The 20,507-nt window shown below is 42.6% G+C and overlaps 1 protein-coding gene across 1 annotated transcript in view; it reads left to right on the top strand.

Moving 5' to 3' along the window:
• The window catches only part of LOC122792405, a 2,471,936-nt gene that overhangs the window by 1,809,723 nt on the left and 641,706 nt on the right, over nt 1-20,507 (top strand). Inside the window, exon 24 of the mRNA XM_044060193.1 lies at nt 682-758. Within this exon, the coding sequence (XP_043916128.1) occupies nt 682-758 (77 nt within the window). The remainder of the gene's footprint in view (nt 1-681; nt 759-20,507) is intronic.

Raw genomic sequence — 20,507 nt, 5'->3', positions numbered from 1 at the left:
TCTTGGGATGCTCTATTTGTTACTTGAATACTTCATATGCCACATGTTATCTTGAAGGGCATCTCATTCATCAGATCAATGCCCATCAGGGAGCATGAAGAATTGGGTTTCTGCCTTTATTTTCCCCTCTCCGTTGTCCTCTCAGCTTTTGCGAGTGTAAGGTATTGAAGAGATTTGGCATCTACATTACTTAACGGTCTTGAGTACTGGGAAAGGCAGGAACTGATTAATCTGGTTGGAGGAGCTTCTCTTTCAACATTGGCACCTGTAGGTGGGAGATTCTTTGAAGCTAGTATCCCACCCACTTTCATAGGCTCAGTGTGTGTGTGCGTATGTGTGTACGCACTTGCTTCTTTGGCATTGGATTTGTAAATGGAGCAGAATTGTGTTTCTTTTGTTGTAGGTAGTAAGAGTATGGTTTTGTGCTGGAGTCTGTATGTTACAGAAATGACTGTTTCTGTATGGTAGGGTGGAGCAGATTTAAATTTGTTGTATAGAGGCAAGGGGATATTGTTGATATGTCTTTGTTATGGGCGAGGACATTTAGAAATAGGAATAATTTTAATGTCCTATTGAATTTCTTGACATTTGTTGTCTTTATTGGGCTTTGCCTTGTTAATTTTGGCAGTTTTAGCTTCCTGATTGTTTAAAATTGTGTGACATTTTTCTTTCCTTTAACAGTAGGAACCTAACTTACCCTCCAGTTCAGACAACAATGGTCAGCAAACCTGTGCAGATGCCAACACCGGTAACCAATGGTAAGTGCTCTTTGGAAAATTTCATAATTAGAATATACGTTGTGTACACACCCACGTGCATAGGGATATAGCATCTGTATTTGTACATATATGTGTATAGTAAGTATTTATGTACGGATGTACGTATGCATGAAACAATCTTGTTTTGTTGAGAAACTTGGTAACTCATATTTTCTAAGGGGACTTAACTTCTTTTCCGTAGTTGATACAGCCTGCATGTTAGTAATATAAGGAGACTGTAGGAGATTTGGTCAGGTGAGGTCAACTCACCCACGTCAGAAAACAGTCAATCTGTTGGGATTTTCAATTAAACTTCCTGTAATCATATGCATGTACCTGTTAGTTTGTTTACTGGGGTAGAGCACTGATGACATTTGACCAACTGCTTTCTCAACCCAGGTAACAAATACTAAAAATAGTAGTTATAGTAAGCAGAGTTGAAATTATAATGTGCGTAGTGAAACAGTACCATTAAACAAAAATAAGTCAAAGCACCATAGATAAATAAACATATTTAGAAGTAATAGTTGCAGCAGGCAGCAGTGGAGAGGAGCAGAAATGCACCATAAAAAATGTTGAGGCTTAGGAGTTCTAATTTGCAGCTTAGATAAGATGGATAACCAGTAGTTGAGGTTATATAAATGTGGCTGTGTAGAGGGAGTAGATTATGTAAATAAGTGAGGTGGAAGATAATGCAGTTACATTAGTGGGACAGACAGTAAATGATAGTGTGGGTGAAAAGGTATTGAATAGTAAAGGGGAAGTGAATGCACACTCCCCAAAAGGATCAGAACTGCTCAGGACGTGCAAGATTCCCCTTCCCCTTCCACACAGTGCTGATAGGTCATCTCTTTGCCTCTCATTCTACTAAAAATACGTGTTCAAAGTTTAGTGCTAGTGTTCTTTTCTATGAAGCCAAAAGAACATTTGGCAGAGGCAAAATATGGCTACTAAAACGCCCAGTTTTGGTGTGAGATTAAACTCTGACTAGAATAGTTAGACTCCACCCAGCATATCTCCATTCAGCAAATCTAGAGTGCCCACAACTTTGCAGATGGGTGCAGGAACTTCCTAATAGACAAAGAGCATCAAGTAACAAGACAGTCTCTCCCTTTCCAATCTCCCCCGCTTTCTATTACTTCCTCTCTCATTTCTGGTCTACACACTGACAGCATATTCTCCCACTTATTAATTTAAGCAGATTAATAAAAAAAGCTAAAGAATATGTTCTTAATTTCCACTCCTGCATTAGCCTTTTGCTATTTGGGTTGTTTCTTGCCTGGGGAGCAACTGATGTACAATCTGTTGTCTTGTCCCACACCTTCTCTCTGACTGCTCACTGGTCAGCACCAGTCTTACAAATAGCCAGAAGAAAGTGACTTCATTGCTTCTTGACACACAGCAGGAAGCAATAAAGGAGTTTCTCATGAGCGGCAACCACGTACAATTTCATTTTGGACAGATAAGTGCCCATTGGGGAACCCTTCCATACAAAAAAGTTACCCTTTTTAGATTAGAGCATATTTTTTTCTAATTTTTGTCTAAAAGTGACAGTTGTTTTCTTTAAGAAACCTATTTTTTCAGATGTCAATAGCTTCTTGTCAGGAACTGGCTTACTAGCTGTAGAGGCTTATTTCTTTGTTTTTGTGATAAGTGTTCATTTGCATTTGTGTTTTAATTAAAGGGAATGTTAAAACTACAGACACTGTTGGTAGTGCTTCTGTACTTCTGGCTATGATACTGTTTGGGGAAGTGTGACTGTGTGTGTGTGTGTTTTGCTTATGAACACTTTGTGACAATTTGCCTTCTTACTGACGCTTTCCAGTGCTGCTTAATGGCAGCCAGACTTGTTACTCAGTCACAGCATGGATACTTAGTCCTGATGGTTCTTCTCCTGCTGTACTTAAATACTAAAAGTGAGTCCTTGCAGCTGTTGTGGACTCGGTCAGTGCCTCAGCCACTGATGGGGGGATCATGTAGTGACCATTTCTCAGCTCCTCCTCTGGTCTGTCCAAGTTCCTCTGGTATTGTTTCTTCTGCCTTCATGAACCAGGATCAGACGTGTCCTCTGCAGCTGTTCTGGTGCCCGCTAAGAGCATGGGAAAACCATCTTCCTTTTTGCATCTGGAGTATACTCTGGTAGGTTCTTTTCAGGGTAACTGGGATAAGAGACCTCTTGCCAAGAGTAAAGAGCTATCCCCCAATAAGTAGTCTTCTTCCAGGGATATACGCTTACAGTACCTAAGGTTGACATTTTTGCCTTAGCCAAGAATTTATTGCAGGTAGTTTATCCTAGAATTCAAAAATATGTACCTGAGCACTATTGTGAAATTTATTTTTCATTGCGCTGAAACTTTAATAAAAATACTGTACTCTATTAATTTTCCTTTAGATGAAGAAATCTTTTCTGAATTGCATTATTTATAATAGTAATCAGGTTTCTAAACACCCCCTAAAGAGTGTGCATAATTGTGTCATTACTTTGTCTAGGACACTGCAACTGTCTTAATGAGATGTGCTTGGGCATGCAACCAAAGATTCACATATGAGGTTAAATGTGATATTCTGAACTCTTCTTTAGATAAAGAAGTTGTGTTTTGTCCTTTTTCTCCTCAGGTCCTCAAACTTTTTCCTGAAAGAGGAAAAGTAGATGTCCTTACATTCACTGCTGCAGTATTCCTTACTAATGGGATTCCCTGCCAATGAAGCCCTCCATCTGGCCAGTTTACAAAAGATTTCCGTTGCTTTAAGGTACGCTGAACGTCACCTGCTTACTCCTTGTGTAAGGTAGGGCATAAAGGTGATGTTCAGGCGCACCATCCTAAGAATTTTTTGCCGCCAGTCTGAACGCTATTTTAACTGCCGGTCTGTTGCATACATCTGGTTTTTCTTTTACAGTTTTTCTGTTTATTGACTTTGCTGTTCTTACTCCTGTTTGCTGGCGTCCTCACAGTTGCAGATAGGTACCCAGTTGGGTTTTTGGTTACTTTTTCTGTTTGTTTAGTGCTGTTTGCAGTTAATATCATCCAGGAAGGGTAAATGCCAGTGTGGGAGACTGATTCCCCATAAAGACTGTCATAAGTGCCTTTTTTGCCTTGGTGCTGCTCACGACCATACATCTTGTTCAGTTTGTCAGGCATTTGTCCCCAAAACTCTTTGTAGTAGGCTTTCTTCCCTTTCCTTGTACCTTGAGAACCAGCGACTTAAGCTTCTTGCTGCAGGTACTAGGGATAGAACTTCCTGTCCCGAAGGTCAGCCGTCTGGGAAGAAGAAGGTGCATAAGGTAAGGCCAGCAACTTCTGCTGCCCAACCTCTGCCGGGTATTTCTCCTGAGGTTATTATGCACCTTGGAGGCTCACCCGGTTGTTTTGTCAGATTCTTCTACTGCGTCTGGGTTGGAGGCCGGTGAGGATTTGGCAGGCAGCACGTCCGTCAAGGTTTTGCATTCGTTTGTTTTGGGCATTCAGAAGGAACCACAGTTAACTGTTTCCAAGGGGTCTAATGGGGTTCTGCAGTTTCTCTTTCGGGAAGAGGTCCCTACTGAAGTTGGGGAATGCTGTCCCAAGTGTGGGCCTTCTCAGTTTTCCAGGATGGCTGTCCCTTTGAAGAAGAAACAGAAGACTAACCATGTCTCTTCTGCGCCTAGAGATCCACAAAGTGAGTGGCAGGCCTTTACTCAGGGGTTATTTAATGTTTTATTGTTGTTGCGGCCTCCTCAAGGGGTTTCACTTCCTGCTCCTCCTTGATCCGCCTCTTCCCCTAAAAGGCCCAGAGAATTCCATTCTTCTGAGATGGATTCTGATGATGACTCCCTTGCTTATTCTGCCCAGATTCCTTCTTCTTCAGACTACATGTCTGAGCAGGAGGATTCTCATACTCTTGATAATCCCTCTGAGGAAATTTCCTTTGGGGATATGATCTCTAGGAAGATGGACTTTAAGTGGGATTGTGCCCAGGTTTCAGATATCCATAAGAGATACTATGAGTTACTGCAAATGGAATCTCTTAAACCTGCAGCCATTCCTCCTGTCTTGCCTGCTTTATTGGATATTTTTTCCACTGCCTGTAAAGCACCGGATTCTCTGCCCTCTGCTTCCAGGAAGTCTGATAGATTTTACAGGGTGCTTGAGAATTGTTCCTTTTTGTTTAAATGTCCTGCTGCTGACCCCTCTGTGGTGTCTGTAGCCTCTGATAAGCTATCTTAATTGCTTCCTTCGAGTTACAGCCTTCTGACAAGGACAGTAGGACCTTGGATAGGCTGGGTAAGAAAGTTTATTCTTCCTCTACCCTGACTTTAGGGCTATTAATTATCAGACCCATATTTCTAGGTATGTATTGGATGTTCTTTCTCAGGCCTGTCATGTTCTTTCTGATCTTCCAGATTCTGAGGGTAAATCTTCTGCTCTTTCCTTGCTTGGGAATTCCTCTTAGTTCATTCTGTCAAGTGTAGTTATGATGCTGCAGATGCCTCTTCAAGGGCTGCTGCTTCTGGCTCAGTTTTGAGGAGATATTCCTGGCTTCAGATTCAACTTTTGCCTGATATTAAGGCTAAGTTGCTGGATGCTCCTCTGGATAATACTCTCTTGTTTGGTGAAGCATTTGTTGGTTTATTTAAGTCTCTTCAGGACAAGGGGAAGGCTTTACAGGAACTTAAGCATGTCTTTGTTTCTCCTGTGCCTAAATTTCAATGGGACTAACCTTCTAAGCCAACCTTTGTTCGTAGGCAGTCTCATCCTCCTTCTAAAGGTAAAAAGGGTAGTAAATGGACTCCTCCTGCTAAAGCCACTCAGACTGCAGAAATTCTTAAGCCTTCCTTTCCTGACAAACCAGGTACTGTCTGACTATCCACCCATTCCCAGCCACATCCCTCTGTCTCTTCACCTTTCTCTTTCTCTTCCTGTTTGGCTCCAGATCACCTAGGATTCTTAGGTTTTATCAATCATTCGTCAAGGGTACTTCATGTTTTGGATTTCCTATCCTCCTTTTATGGGCATTCCTCAGCCTCCTTGGGAACAGTTTCCTTTTTTTCCGCAGAGGTTCTTCAGGACCTCTTGTTTCAGGGTGCTATTCAGGAAGTGCGTATGCCCCAAAGGGGGAAAGGGTTTTATTCCATAATGTTTCTAGTGCCCAGAAAAGAAGGTACTTGGAGACCTATTCTACACTTCTCCCATCTGAACACCTTTCTGAAGGTGTCTTCCTTTCTGATGTTGTCCTTTCAGTCCCTTTTTCCTCTCTCTTGCTCCCTCAGGCCTTTCTGGTGTCTCTGGACCTCAAGGATGCTTATCTCCATAGTCCGATCCATCCTCTTTTCAGGAGATTTTTGCGTTTTTCTGTTGCTTTCTGGCATTTTCAGTTCTGTGCTTTGCCCTTTGGCCTTTCTACTGTCCCAAGGGTGTTCACCAAATGTCTTGCTCCAGTGATTGCCTTTTGCAGCTTTCAAGGGATCCAAATCTTTTCTCATTTGGACAACCTGCTGATGCAAGCGTCTTCTCCAGAGGTCCTTTTGCAAGATCTTAATTTTTCCATTTCTTTTCTTCAGAGCCTGGAGTTCACAATAAACTTCGTCTTCCCCGACTCCTTCTCAAGATCATGTCTTTCTGTGTTGTATGTTTCAAATGGTGCCAATGCTGGCAACTCTGCCTCCTCCAAATGTATTAATTCTCATTTCTTTCTTTCAAATTCTTCTTCCCCTGGCTTCCATTTCAGCCAGGGAGTTTCTGAGAGCTCTGGTGTCCATGGCTTCCACCATTCCGATGTGTCTTCTGGCCAAGCTCCACATGAGGAAGTTCCAGTGGTTTCGGAAGTCGGTGTGGCTTCAGCATGCACATCCTCTAGACTTTCCTGTTCCTCTTCTCCCATGTCTCAAGGTCGAACTTCTGTGGTGGATTCAGCAGTTATCTCTGAATCCAGGGCTCCCATTTCAGCTTCAGCTTCCCTCTCAGGATCTGTTCACAGACACTTCATATGTGGGACGAGGAGCAACGTTAGGCTCTCTGAAGGTTTAGAGAGTATGGTTGCCTCATCAGCGGAAGGAGCACATCATCATCAAAGAGATGAGGGCTCTTGTACTGACTCTTCAAACCTTTCATCTTCTCTTCTCTGCAGGGCCTTTCAAGATATTCACGGACAGTGCCACAGTCATGTGGTATATCAACAAACGTGGGTACGAGATCCTACCATCTTTGCCAGCTGTAACTTCTGGTATGGGATCTGGCTATCCAATTTCGTGTGAGAATGGATGCTTCACAGGGATGTGTTTCTGGACATTGTTCACCAGTGGGGTACTCCATGAGTAGATCTCTTTGCCTTCTCTTTGAACAAACAACTTTGTTTGTTTTGTGCCAGAGTCCCAGGTCCTCTGGCCTGGAAGGTGGACGCCCTCTTATTTTCTTGGAAGGGATGTTTCTTTACGCATTCCTTCCCCTTTCTCTCATTCCAAGAGCCATGTTCAAGATTCAGCAGGATGCTTCCAAAATCTTGTTGGTGACTAACTTTTGACTGTGACTGCAATGGTTCCCTCTACTTCTGCATCTTGTCAGGGGTAATCATCGCAAGTTACCTCACAGGGTGGATCTCCTCACACAAGATGAGAGGTGTCTCATCCATCCCCTCCTGTCCATGCTACAACTGACACTGTGGGTGATGGTTTTGATTCCTCAGACACCTTTTTTCTGACAACGTGCTGCAGGTCCTGCAGGATGCCAGGAAACCTACTACTAGGAAATCCTACTTATGTAAATGGAAGACGTTTTCCATTTGGTGTCTTTTGTGTGACGTGGACCCACTTTCTGTGGATGTTTCTTTGGTTCATTCTTGTTTGTGTGATTTGCTCAATGCTGATTTGGCCAATTCTTCTATTAAGGCCCACTTATCAGCTCTTTCTGCTTGTCTGCCTTTAACTCCCCCGTTAGCTTCTAGATTTGAGGTTAAGTAGTTTCTTAAAGGTGTCCTTAATATTAGACCTCCCAGGAAGCCTGTTCCTCCTCCCTGGGATATTAATTTTGTTCTGGAAAAATTAACTTGGGCTCCTTTTGAGCCTGCTGTTTTAGCTTCCTTGCAACATTGTTCTTGGAAGACGGTTCTTTTGTTGGTTCTTACATCTGCCAGACTGGTGTCTTGAGTTACAAGACCTTATGGCTTGTCCACCTTTTTTGATATTCCATGAGAACAGGATATCTATGCGTACTAATCCTTCTTTTATGCCCAAGATGGTTAATGAGTTGTCAATTAATCATTCTGTTAATTTGCCTACCTTTTTTTCCCCTCTCTGCAATAAGACAGTGAGAGGGTGCTACATACCTTAGATATGCATAGACAGCTCAAATTTTATTTGGATAAAACTAAAGTTTTCAGGAAGTTTGACCAGATGTTCATTGTGTTTCACTGTTGCAGTCATTACACTTGGGTTATCCTGCTGGAAGGCTACCCACAGTTGGCCAGAGTTCCAAAGTCTAGGTCCAGCGTCGGTTGCTGTCGCCTCTTCCCTGACGTCAGTGCACCAAGGGTATAAAAGATGCAGCCGACGCCATTTTCTTCAGTCTTTCTTGCTGCGCAGTGCCCGAAGCAAAAGCAGTTCGCAAGTGCCGGTCGGCCGACTTCTGAGATTTTCGAAATCGAATTTCAGAACCGAAGTCTTCAATAAAGCTAAGTACCCCATTGGGTAAACTTTTTCTTGCTCCAGACTGATGTCAGTAAAAGTTAACAATTGTATTTCTTGTGGGAAGCAAATACCTCATTAGGATTTTCACTCTTACTGTATTCCTTACCTAGGCCCTGACCATGACGTTGCTAGTTGTCGGTTCTGCTCTAGATTCAACCAACGCACTGTTAAGCGTCGGTTTGATTTTGCTTTATATTACTTTGGCAGAAGATTTAACTACATAATGCCATCGGAACAACCGATGACTGGAATTCATAAAAAACACAGAGACAAAGAAAAGGACAGGCATCCGAGGTCCAAAACCGACGATGAAGCCTTTTCTAGGCCAGTTGCCGGTTCGCTGGTTCTCAGTGAGGTGCTTTCGCAGCCCCGGACACCCGCTACCTCAGAGCCACAGGCCACATCCAACTCCCACGTGGAGACACCTAGGCCTCTGGAAACTCAAGGTATTGGGCCTGCGGAAACTATTCCCTCAGATGGGTCTGGAGCCGCTGAGGGTGTTTTCAAACCTTCACAACTTACTTTTAAGTCCACTACAGCAGCCAAGGCAAAGTCAAAAACACCATTAAAGACAAGGAAACAAGTACAACATTCTCCTGGACAGTCATCCATGCCAAAGAAACAGATGCTTAAAATGGCCGAGGGCCTCATTACTTTGATCAGGGGTTCCCATCCCCCTCCTGATAAAAGGCCTAGGCAAGACACTGACTATGACTCCTCTGACCAGGTTTCTATTTCCTCTGATTCCTCTTCAGATCAGGGTTATTCTCTCCCTTCCTATGAGGACTCTGATGCAGAAGAATCTATACCTTTGGATTACTCTTTTGAGGAAACCTTATACACCATGAGGGAGCATTTCCATTAGGAGAGCCAGGATTATTCAGAATCCAATAAAAGGCTCAGATACTTTCTTTTATTGCCTCAGCACAGGCCCCTGGCTATCCCTCCTGTGCTTGATATTGTTGATGATGTTTTCTCTGAATCCAGTTTATCTCCTGATTATTTACCCCCTGCACCAGTCAAGCCTGACAGGTACTACAGGGTCCCAGACTCTCATAAATTTCTTTATAAAAACCCTGCTGCTGACCCAGAAACAATTTCTCAGGGTCCCAAAGGTGTTAAGGTTTCCACTGCAAAAAACCCTGTCCCCTCTGATAGGGATTCCAGAGCTTTGGATAGATGGGGGGAAAGAGTTTACACTTCTGCTACTTTAGCTGTAAGGGCTTTAAACTGCCAGTTTCACATGCTTAAATATCAACAATATCTAATGTCTTTGTTAAAACAGAAAATGCTTACAAACTCAATGTGCTGACAATAAGGAAATGCAGGCTTTATTGCATGCAGCTGAACAAGTGGGAAAGCGTACTCTGCATTGTGGTTTTGATTCATTAGAGGCTTCTTGCAGAGCCGCAGTTACAGGCTCTGTCATTTGAACGCATGCTTGGTTAAAAGAACAAAGTTTACCTGATCAGGTTAAAGTAAAATTATTGGATGCTCCACTACAGCATGATTCTTTGTTTGGTGTTAAGGCAGAAGAGGTGTTAAAGAAAATGGAGGGTAAAGCAAAACCAATGCAGACAGTAAAGGATTTCTTACAGGTTCAGCCACCTAGATTTAGCAGAAACTGGCCTTCTAAAAATTGGTCCTTTCCGGTGTCAGACAGGCCACAGAGGCAGATACAGATGCCCAAGAGGCAGATCTCAGCCTCAAGGCTCATATAGACCTAAACAATGGGGAGTTTCAGCCCCCAAATGAGGAGAAGACAAATCACAACCTTATAGAAAACAGTCCCAATGACTTCCCTCTACAAATGCCAAGCACTTACCTTTTAGCAGCACCCTTAGGGGGAAAACTAGCACTTTTCTCACAAAATTGGCACATGATCACCCAGGACAATTGGATACTGAATATTGTTTTTCAGGGTTACAGGTTCCACTTTCACACCCTTCCAAAATCAAAAGGTATGCCAGACCTGCCACAAAACCAATGGGCAGAGGCACAAAAACAAATTTCTGCTCTTATGGACATGAGAGCTATTCAGAGAGTACCACAGCAAGAACAGGGACAAGGATTTTACTCAAGACTTTTCCTGGTACCCAGAATGGACAAAGCCTGGAGACCAATACTGGACCTGTCAATCCTAAATACTTTCCTGGATGTTCCGAAATTCAAAATGTTAACACTGCAACAACTTCTACCCATGTTGGAGAAGATGGCTTGACTAGTTACTTTGGACCTCAAGGAGGCATACCTGCATGTCCCAATCAGACAGTCTTGCGGAAGATACCTCAGTTTCATTGCTGGCTCAATGCATTATCAATTCTCTGCACTGCCCTTTGGCTTATCTACTGTGCCCAGGGTCTTCACAAAATGCCTGGCACCAGTAATTGCATTTTGCAGACAAAAAGGAATTCAAATATATCCCTACTTGGACGACTGCCTTATTCAAGCAAAGAGCAAGGACATTCTACTAAAGCATCTGGCGTTTGTAAAAAGATTACTAATTTGCCCAGGGTACACAGTAAACGAAAAGAAGTCAAAATTAGTGCCCTCTCAAGAGATAATATTCCTGGGTGCAAGCTTAAATACAACTGCCCAGATGGCTTATCTCACACCAGACAAGCAAAGGCAACTGACTCGTTACTTTCAAATGATGGCAACAAAGACCCAGCTCCATGCAAGAAATATTCTGCAGGCTCTGGGCTTCATGGCATCCTTCCTGCATTCTACTAATTCCATATGCAAGACTGCATATGAGAAAACTATAATGGTATCTAAAAAGTGTTTGGACTCAACATTGCCACAGCCTAGGAACAATAATATCTCTTATTCCCTGCCTGCAGCAAGAGTTTCGATGGTGGGCCCAGGCTTGTCACCACAACAAGGGGCAGCCTTTCACCTTACCCACAGCCAGGCAGACAATAACAACAGATGCATCGGAGTATGCCTGGGGGGCACACATGGGAGGAAAATGTATTCGGGGCACGTGGCCTAAGGAACAAATGCATCTTCACATCAATCAAAAAGAGATGCTAGCTGTACAGCATGCCCTGACAGCCTTCAAGGATCTACGACATCCAGGACAACTATTACTAAAGACGGACAATACCACGGTTATGTGCTACATAAACAAGCAAGGGGGCTCACATTCCTACCCCCTCTGCAGGCAAGCCATGACTTTGTGGAACACAGCACTGACCTATCAAGTACATCTACAGGCACAATTCCAGCCAGGAAAGAAACATACTCTGGCAGATGACCTAAGCAGAAATCTCATGGATCCTCACGAATGGAAACTAAATACACAGGTCTTCAGCACGATAATAAGAAAATGGGGACGCCCAGACATAGATCTTTTTGCCTCCCCTCACAACTGCCAACTACAGAGATTCTGCACAATGACTTATCACTCACAAGCATGGAAAGTGGATGCTCTATCATTCAGCTGGAAAACACTGACAGTATATGCCTTTCCTCCACTGCCTCTTCTTTCCAAGGTACTCCTAAAAGTCAGACAAGAGAAGCCAAAAATGATTCTGATTGCCCCAGACTGGCCACGCCAGCACTGGTACCCAATCCTAAAGAGCTTGTCGAAAGGCCCAGCCTGGCCTTTACCTCAAATTCCACATCTTCTGACTCAACAAAACAATCAGATTCTGCACAGTCAACTCAGAACCTTAAATCTGGCTACATGGCAGATAATATAGCCACTCAGACCACACCTCTCTCTAAAGCTGTTATGGATGTCATTTTAGAAGCCAGGAGGCCCAGCACTAGGAAATCTTATGCAGAAAAATGGAAGCGATTCTGTGCTTGGAACCAGGCACAAGGACACGAACCACTTGTTCCAAACATACCTCAGATTTTACAATACCTAACAGATGCTGGACAAAGGCCTATCTTTCTCATCAGTTAAGTTCATGTTTCTGCCATTTCAACTCAGAAAAATAAGGAACCTCCAATTTTCTCTCATCCACTACTAAGACAGTACCTCAGAGGGGCAAAAAACATAAGACCCCCAAGGAGAGCACAGATTACCTACATGGGACCTCAATTTTGTTTTAGAAAAGCTCACACTGCCTCCTTTTGAGCCAGCCAATACAGCTGATATAAAATTCTTATCATGGAAAACTGCTCTGCTCCTAGCAATAACTTCAGCAAGAAGAGTCTCAGAGTTACAGGCATTGATGGCAGTGGAACCTTTCATCATTTTTCATCAGGACAGGGTTTCTCTAAGAACAAACCCAACATTTATGCCAAAGGTAGTATCCAGTGTGGCTCTTAACCAAACCATTCATTTGTCAACATTTTATCCAAATCCCCAGAATAAAGGGGAAAGACTTCTGCACGCTTTGGACATACACAGACAACTATGCTTCTATTTGGACAAAACACAAGTTTTCAGAAAAACTGAGCAACTGTTTGTAGCTTATGCTGCAGGATCACAAGGAAAGCCTATCTCAAAGCAGACTATTTCAAAATGGCTAGGACACTGCATTTGTTTCTGCTATTCACAACATGGCAAGCCAGTGCCTTAAGGGCATTAGGCCACACTCAACCAGAGCAGTAGCCACTTCAGCAGCCTTCCTCAGAGGAGTACCAACCAAAGACATTTTAGAGGCTGCAACCTGGAGTTCAGTGCACACTTTCACCAAGCACTACCACTTATCTTTCTACTCTAAATCCATAGCAGGCTTTGCCACTGCAGTTCTGCAGGGCCTTGTAGCCTCTCCTAATCCTATTTAGGCCCAGCCACCCAACCTCAGCTTTGGGATTCAACCCAAATGTAATGACTGCAACAGTGAAACACGATGAACATAGTACAGTTGTGTACCTACCATAAATGTAGATGTTCAAGTGTATTCACTGTTGCAGTCCAGGTTACCCTCCCACCATCCCCCTTTCTTTTGCTGGGTCTTATCTGTACTTTTCTATCCTATACAACCTTTTTGGTGTATTTGCTTGTAGATGAAGGAAATGTTATTTTTGTGCATGCATTTCTTATTGCTATATTTTTCAGCCTACCTATTTGGGGCACCTGACATCTGGGTCAAGAAAAACTGAAGAAAATGGCGTCAGCTGTATCTTTTATACCCCTGGCGCACTGACGTCAAGGAAGAGATGACAGCAACTGACGCCAGACCTAGACTTTGGAACTCTGGCCGACTGCGGGTAGCCTGCCAGCAGTATAACCCAAGTGTAATGACTGCAACAGTGAATACACTCAAACATCTACATTTATGGTAGGTACACAACTGTACTTTATTTGTTTCCTTTCATCCTAGGTCTTTAGGTTTGGCTGTTTCCAAGCAAACTATTTCCACTTGGATTTCTAAGGCCATTTCCTTTTGTTAGACTTTTCATGGCGATAGCCTTCCTTCTTCTATTAAGACTCATTACACTAGAGCTGTGGCTTCTTCTGGTGCTTTTTTCAAAGGTTAGATGCTAATTCTATTCTTGAAGCCGCAACTTGGACTTCTGTGCATACCTTTACCAAACATTACCAGTTGGATGGTGTCTCCAGAGCAAGAGCTGGTTTTGCTTCTGCCATTCTTCATGGCTTCTTGGAGGTTCGTGGATGGTTCCTCCTCCCAGATTTCTTCTTGAGCTTTGGCACTCTCCCATTAGTAAGGAATTCTGCAGCAGTGAATGTAAGGACTTAGTACAGTTGTGTAAAGTCTTACCATAACAGTTGAGGTCCTTGCCTTCACCGCTGAAGTATTAACTCCCTCCCTCCATCCCCCTGGTCTTTTTCCCTTCCTGGAAGTGCAGATTCTTCTTGGTTTTCCTTAGACTGCTGTTCCTACTGGGGCAATCTGTTCTGAGGATGGTACGCCTGAACGTTACCTTTATGCCCTACCTTACGCAAGAATAAGCAGGTGACTTTCAGCATACCTTAAAGCAAAGGAAATCTTTTGTAAACTGTCCAGATGGAGGGCTTCACAGCAGGGAATCCCATTAGTAAGGAATACTGCAGCAGTGAAGGCAAGGACATCTACCATTATGGTAAGATTTTACACAACTGTACTTCCAGGGAGTTAGCATACGTTTTCAGGTCCCCCATTGTAAATCAGATAGATTCTTTACTCCCTTCAGAAAACAGGGCACAAAGAAGAGAGGGCAGGAGGGGATCAGCGTTAAGAAAATGCAGGGGTCATTTCAGAAAAGGGGGCAGTGCACACCTTTTAGAGCAACTATACCTGCACCCCCCCCTGTACTATATCTCTAACTCTGCCATAGAGACAATACCTCAGTCTTTTCCTTTACAATCAAATGCTAACTCTATGAACAATAAAGCCAGTGCCTTTAGGCAATAAGGGCAAATGTAGTTATTTCAGTTTTTCTAATTCCATTGAAAGAACTTGTCTGGAGACAAGTTCTACATAGGTTCATAGGTGTGTACTAGCTAATGCCCCTGGAACCTTTACAGAATTATCTCATAGAAGTGCCCTGGCATCATGCCGCCCGATGTTAGTTCCCAGTGCCTCTATCAAGTAGATCCAGTGGAGTGATCCCCGGGGTGAACTTTCTTATTTCCCATCCACTCATCAAGATCCGTCTTGAAGAGGGCCAGTGAGGTGTTCTGATTGACATGTATGGGAAGTCTATTCCAGAGCATGGGCAGTCTCTGGGTTATGAACCTGTCCCTCTAGCATGTTCTGTTGATTGTTTTAATGAGGTTGAGGTCTCTAGAGTGTTTAGTGTGGAGGGATTGGGATTTCTGTAGCTGTAGCATTTCTAACAGAGGTGGGTCAGACATGGCTTTGTGAGTCAAGCAGAGATCGCCTCTTAGTAGACGATATGAGACATAGAATAGCTAGAGTTTTTAGAGTCTGTCCCTGTAAGACATGGGTTTAAGGTGTAGGATCCTCTCCGTGAGGTACTTTTGTGGCCTTTCCAGCTGTTGCATGTGTCTAGTGAGGTGCATGCCAGATGGGGCATTATACTCTATGATTGGCCTAATGAGGGAAGAGTAGAGAGAGATGATGATGACCTCTTTCTTCCTGGATGCAAAACCCGTGGTAATGAGATGTGCCATATAGAAGGACTTTCTGACCAGAGAGGCAATGTGGTGGTCGAAGGAGAGGTTGCTATCAACCTGTGTCCCCAGATCTCTTATAATGCCTTCAGTGTTCAGTGGGCTCCCATTGATGTGGTAATTAGTGGGAACTCAGTTTTTCCCAAAGGGGATGACGATGCATTTTTTGGCATTGAGCTTAAGTCCTTGGCTTCGACACCAGTCATTGGTCTCAGTGAGGCCTTTCTGTAGGATGTCTACATCATTTGGAGAGTTAATAATGGCTCCCAGTTTGCAGTCGTCTTCGAACCTGGTCAGCCAGAGTCTCTCTATGTTGGCCTGGACTTCTGCGAAGTAGATGGCAAACAGGAGAGGACCCAGGGCTGATCCCTGTGGGACTCCACTCGGGAATTGGAGTCTGCTACTTTCACACTGTGGGTTCTATCTGTGAGCCAATTTGCAACCCACCTAGTGATATAGGGGTTGATGCTTAGTTTGGTGAGTTTATCAGTAATACACGAGTGGGGAATAGTATCAAAGGCCTTGGCCAGATCGAGGTAGGCAGTATGAACTGCCTTGTCCTCATCCACAGCTCTGGTGACTGACTCAAAGAAGTCAACCAGGTTGAGCAGACATGATCTACCTTTCACAAAACCAAATTGCTTGGGATCTAAAGTTTGGAGATTCCCTATATCCTTGTTAATTAGGTCCATAATGATGCGCTCCATAGCCTTATATTTCACACTCAGGCTAATGGGGCAATAATTCCCAGGGTCTTTCTTAGATTCTTTCCGTCTGGGTCATACTGTGACTTTGCCCTTTGGGTTATCCACAGCTCTAAGAAAATTTCATAAAGTGCCCAGCACCTGGAGTAGCTGTTTATGGACGCCCAGGCATTCTCACATGTCTTAAGACAACCTAGTTATCTTTGCAGAGTCTTTTACCGGATATCAGAAGTCTTTAACATAATTGTCACTAGCCTGAGGATCCATATACATATTCAGAACACCTCTTGGATTTCATCATACATGATTGGGTTTGTAGGGTTCATGAGGACCCAACATTCTCATCCCCTGGAATTCGATTCCAGTTTTGGACCTTATCAACAAGGAGCTGCATGGGTGGAGACTGCACATAATTCAAAGTTCAGATCTTCATTTTTTCCTCGTATTCCAGCACAATCTGTACCAATAAATGCCTCAGATTTTGCTTGGGGAATAGGTTCAATGAGGGTAAAAAGGTTCAGCCCTGTGGTATGTCAAACTGGCTGAACCAGTCAGTGTCAAAGGGACAGTAGCCGATATCCATAGTATAATATTCCTTTTATTTGGGGTCTCAAGGACCCTTGCATATGATTGCATACAGCAGCGCACATGTATGGCACTTGTAATAGCAGAAGGGCACCAGGTGTCTTCCTTCTTATGGAATTGCTCAGAAGCAATTGCTAGTAACTTACTCATAGGTTGTAACTACTCAGACAAGATCAGGAGTGTTTGATGTAGCCCATTCTCAAACTCCTATAATTGGTTTCCTGGATGATTAAATTCTAATACCTTTTAGGCACCTCTTTCATGAGGGTGTGCAGCAAGTATCAAGTGACAAGAAACTGCTACTAGAAGATTATTTACCGGCAAGTGGAAAATATTTTCTTTTTAGTGCTTAGTCAATAACCAGGGCTTTAATAGAGATTATGCATCACTAGTTCTCCAGTGATTATCTGAGTTACTAGACTCTAGCCTGTCTTATTCTGTTATAGTTCATTGTGCCACCATTTCAGCATGTCTGCCCGTGACTCCACACCTGTCCTCTTTGTTTTGTATTAAACAACCCTTGAAAGGAGTTTTACATGAGGGCACTTAGAAGGAATTTGTTCTTTAAAAACTAACCATGTGTCTGTCTAAACCCTGTCATAGATATATATATATATATATATATATATATATATATATATATATATATATATATATGGCAAATTTATGACTCTCTACTTGGAAAGCTATTCTTATTGCTCTGACATCTGCAAAAAAATGAATAATCTGAATTGCAGGCTCTTATGGTGGGTGAACCCTGTCTGGTACTCCACAAGGACAGGGTTACTTTAAGATCAAATCTCTCATTTATGGCCAAAGTACTCTGAGTCTACTTTGAATCAGGTAACTAGTCTACCAGTGTTTTACTCAAAACCATGGAGAAAAAAATTCATACTGTAGAAGTACATAGACCAGATCAGCTACTTAGTTTTTATGATGGGACATAGAAAGGACTGCCTGTTTAAAAAAAAAAATATTTCTAGATGACTGTCCGCAGCTATTGCATTTTATTCCCAAAATGTTGAATCTGCTCCAGATAGTATCAAGGCACAGTCTACAAAAGCTTCATCCTCTGCAGTGGTGTACTGGATAGGGTTGGACTTAAAAAGCATTTTAGAGGCAGCTGTTTGATCCTCTGCAGGTACAGTTACATTACAAACGGCAATCCTTTTCCATGTCCAGAGCTAGCTTTGTAAGGCCCTTTCTCCAGGGGCACCTTGACCCTTGTCTGTCTTCCTCCCAAGTTGGATAAGCTTTGATAATCGGTCTGTGTAACCAAAGGCTACAGTACCAGTGGGAATGATGAATATAGAACAGTTGTGTAAGAACTTGCCTTAACAATAGATGTTCAGATTGTACACTGCTGCAGTAGCTCCACCCATCTGTAATCCTCACTTTTTTCTCATGTACATAATTATTTTTTGAGATATCAGATACTTTTATTTTTATATCTGATCAGTGGCTCAGGGTGAGCTTGCTTTCTATTTTTTTGTATGGCGTAGAAAGTCCTAAAGTCACTTCTTTCTGGATTATATTCATCTGATTGGTGCTGGTCAGTCAGTAGCGAAAGGGATATTGTGGGATGGAGCAAGATCTTTTGAAGCAGTCTAGTTGTTGCTTCGTAGACAAAAGCAACCCAAGTAGCCAAAAACTGCTACAGCAATGTGAAATTCGAGCATCTATGGTTATGGTAAATTCTTACACACCTGTACTCTCTACTGAAATTAATGAAGATGGTGCATTCTCCACATGACACCCTGCATTCCTAAAATGGCTGCTGCACATACAGATGGTCCTCTTACACACATTTGCAGACTCGCTCAGCATTTCCCCCAAAGCTTTTAAACTTGCCTTCATAATACCACTCCCTAAAAAAGCCCATCCGGACGAAAATAAAGACTTTAGACCAAATGCAAATCCCTGTCCACTAGCAAAAATATTTGAAAAGTAGATCTACAAGCAAATACTCACTCGTGTAAGTACAGCCTTCTCTGTGATGCCCAGTACTGCTTCAGAAAAGCCTTTAGCACCACCATCACCATGTACTATGCCACAGACTCTATCAACAGTAACACAAATGAATCTAAGCTAACAACTAGGCTCTTCATAGATATGACCAGGACATTTGAAACTTTGAACCACAACCTCCTGCTGTTCAATTTTAGCAAATTTAATTTTGTGGACCCAATCTTTCCAAGTATATTCTAAGTCACTTTCTACTCAGGGTATCCTTAATAGAGGACTTCCAAGGTGGCTGTACACTGTTCATTAGGTTGATTTTGAGCTGTGTCTATTAAGGGTAAAATTCAGTCTCTGGCTAATAATTACACCACCTGGGTGCCAGCAAAGAAACAATTTGGAGAACCTGAGAAAAAAACTATGGCTGGGGAGATTGGCATTTGTTCCAGGCTAGACCGGCTAGCAGTTACATTTCACAGCAGCGTGTATATTGAGTTAAAAGTTTTGACAAATGTTCGATATTTATTTAGAGCATGCACCAGTAAAAAAAATATGATAGAGTAGGTTAAGGAAGAGAGGAATTTAAGGAATAGGTAGTGGAACTGATTTGTGAGTTACGGAGAATAGCAATAAATTCAGAAGGGATAGCCAGTGAGTGAGGCAAAAATGAAAATGGAGATGAAAAACATACATAGAAATAAGAGAAAAATAAATGCACAAAAGGTAAAAACACGAGGTTTCTACGTTTGTCTGCTCTTTTGTGTTAGTCTGGTAGAAAAATCAATGCCGGAAAAGTAATGGGAATTATTTAGAGGGCAGACAAATGGTAAAGTACTGCAAAATGAGGGGAATCTCTCATAACAATTTATTTATTCATTTGTATTTATTTACTGGGGTAGTGCAGTGATCTCAGTGGACCATCTGAAGGCACAGCCCAGGTGAATAGGATCACATAAGAAATGAACAAGCATATTTGCAGATACAAGGATAAGCTATAAAACATATACATGTTTATACATGCAAAAATGTAATACAGTATTTATTTCAAGAAGCTGTTTACAAAGTCAGAACATAGAAAAATGGAATTATGCTTTGAGCATTTTGGATAAGATGCAGCCATAATGACTGAGATGTCTTATGCTACAGGGATAGCAGCATGTCATTGTATAGAGAGATATGAAGACATTAAAAGAGAAAAGAGCGAGCGGTTATGACAGGGGAAGACTGAGAAAAGGAGAGAGAAACATGCAGATGTTCTTCGTGTTTCACTGTTGCAGTCATCACACTTGGGTTATCTGCCTGCAGGTAACCCTCAGTCGGCCCGAATACTAGAGACTTTGTATTTCTGCGTCAGTTGCTGTCGCTCCAGGACTGACCTCAGGTCATCAGGGGTATAAAAACAGGCAGCCGATGCCATAACATCAGTCTTTCTTGCCAAGGAGCCCGAAGCACAAGCAGTTCACACGAGTGCGATTGGCTGCTACCTGAGTTTTTGTTTCCGAATTGAATTATCCTGAAGTCTTCTAAACCTAAGTACCCTGTTGGGGACCCTTTTTTCTTGCTTTAACCGATGTCAGAAAAAGTTAACAATTGTCTTGCCTGTGGAAAGCAAATACCACACCAAGATTTCCATTCTTACTGCGTCACCTGTTTAGGCCCAGACCACAGTGTACCTCGCTGTCAGTTTTGTGCCTTGTTCAACACCCGAACTAATTGTCGGTGGGACATTTTTTTTTTTACTAAATACTTCCGATGTTCTTCGTGTTTCACTGTTGCAGTCATCACATTTGGGTTATCTGCCT

Source organism: Protopterus annectens, chromosome 1.part2 (genome assembly GCF_019279795.1).
Source record: "Protopterus annectens isolate FY-2018-M chromosome 1.part2, PAN1.0, whole genome shotgun sequence".
NCBI classification, from domain to species: domain Eukaryota; kingdom Metazoa; phylum Chordata; order Ceratodontiformes; family Protopteridae; genus Protopterus; species Protopterus annectens.
The sequence above is the reverse complement of the archived record's forward strand: the minus strand, read 5'-3'. Positions and strand labels throughout refer to the sequence as shown.